Genomic DNA, 641 nt, shown 5'->3' with positions numbered 1-641 from the left:
GCGCCGGGAGCGCCAGGAGCCGCCGGAGAGCCGGGGAAACCGGGAATGCCGGGGAAAGCTGGAGCCGCCGGGAGGATGGGGCCGGCGGGAGCCAAGGGGGAGCCCGGCACGCCGGGGCTGCCGGGGCCACCGGGGCCGCCGGGGCCACCGGGGCCACCGGGGCAGTGACGGCGGCGCTGGCAGCGGGGGGACCCCGCGGCCGCTCGGGGCTGGTCCCCGGGCACAAGACGTGCCTGATCACACGCGTGTGCAAATACACCCGCGTGCAAACATATGTGTGTGCACACAGAGTGCTTTGCATAGCTGCCCTGGCACCGGGACATGCACCCCTGCGTGTTTGCACACCCGCGTGCACGTGCGGCACTGCTTCGCAGTGCACCAGCACCGGGGCTTGCACGCACACGTGCACGTGTGTGCACACGCAGAGCTGCTTCTCTATGCACCAAGGCTTGCACACACACGCGTGCACACGTGCAGAGTTGCTTTGCTGTGCACCAGCACTAGGGTTTGCACACACATATGCACATGTGTGCACATGCAGAGCTGCTTTGCTGTGCACCAGCGCTTGCACACGCTCACATTTGCACATGGACATGCACGCAGAGGTGCTTGGCTGTTCACCAAGGCTTGCACACACTCAC

At 66.6% G+C, this 641-nt stretch overlaps 1 protein-coding gene across 1 annotated transcript in view; it reads left to right on the top strand.

The window, feature by feature from the left end:
* Positions 1 to 168, top strand: part of SCARA3 (scavenger receptor class A member 3) — a 5653-nt gene extending 5485 nt beyond the window's left edge. The window contains exon 5 of the mRNA XM_026041129.1: positions 8 to 168. Within this exon, the coding sequence (XP_025896914.1) occupies positions 8 to 168 (161 nt within the window). The remainder of the gene's footprint in view (positions 1 to 7) is intronic.
* The last annotated feature ends 473 nt before the right edge of the window (positions 169 to 641 follow it).

This window comes from Nothoprocta perdicaria, unplaced genomic scaffold, assembly GCF_003342845.1.
Source record: "Nothoprocta perdicaria isolate Ctin4 unplaced genomic scaffold, notPer1 scaffold_101, whole genome shotgun sequence".
Taxonomy (NCBI): Eukaryota; Metazoa; Chordata; class Aves; order Tinamiformes; family Tinamidae; genus Nothoprocta; species Nothoprocta perdicaria.
The sequence above is the reverse complement of the archived record's forward strand: the minus strand, read 5'-3'. Positions and strand labels throughout refer to the sequence as shown.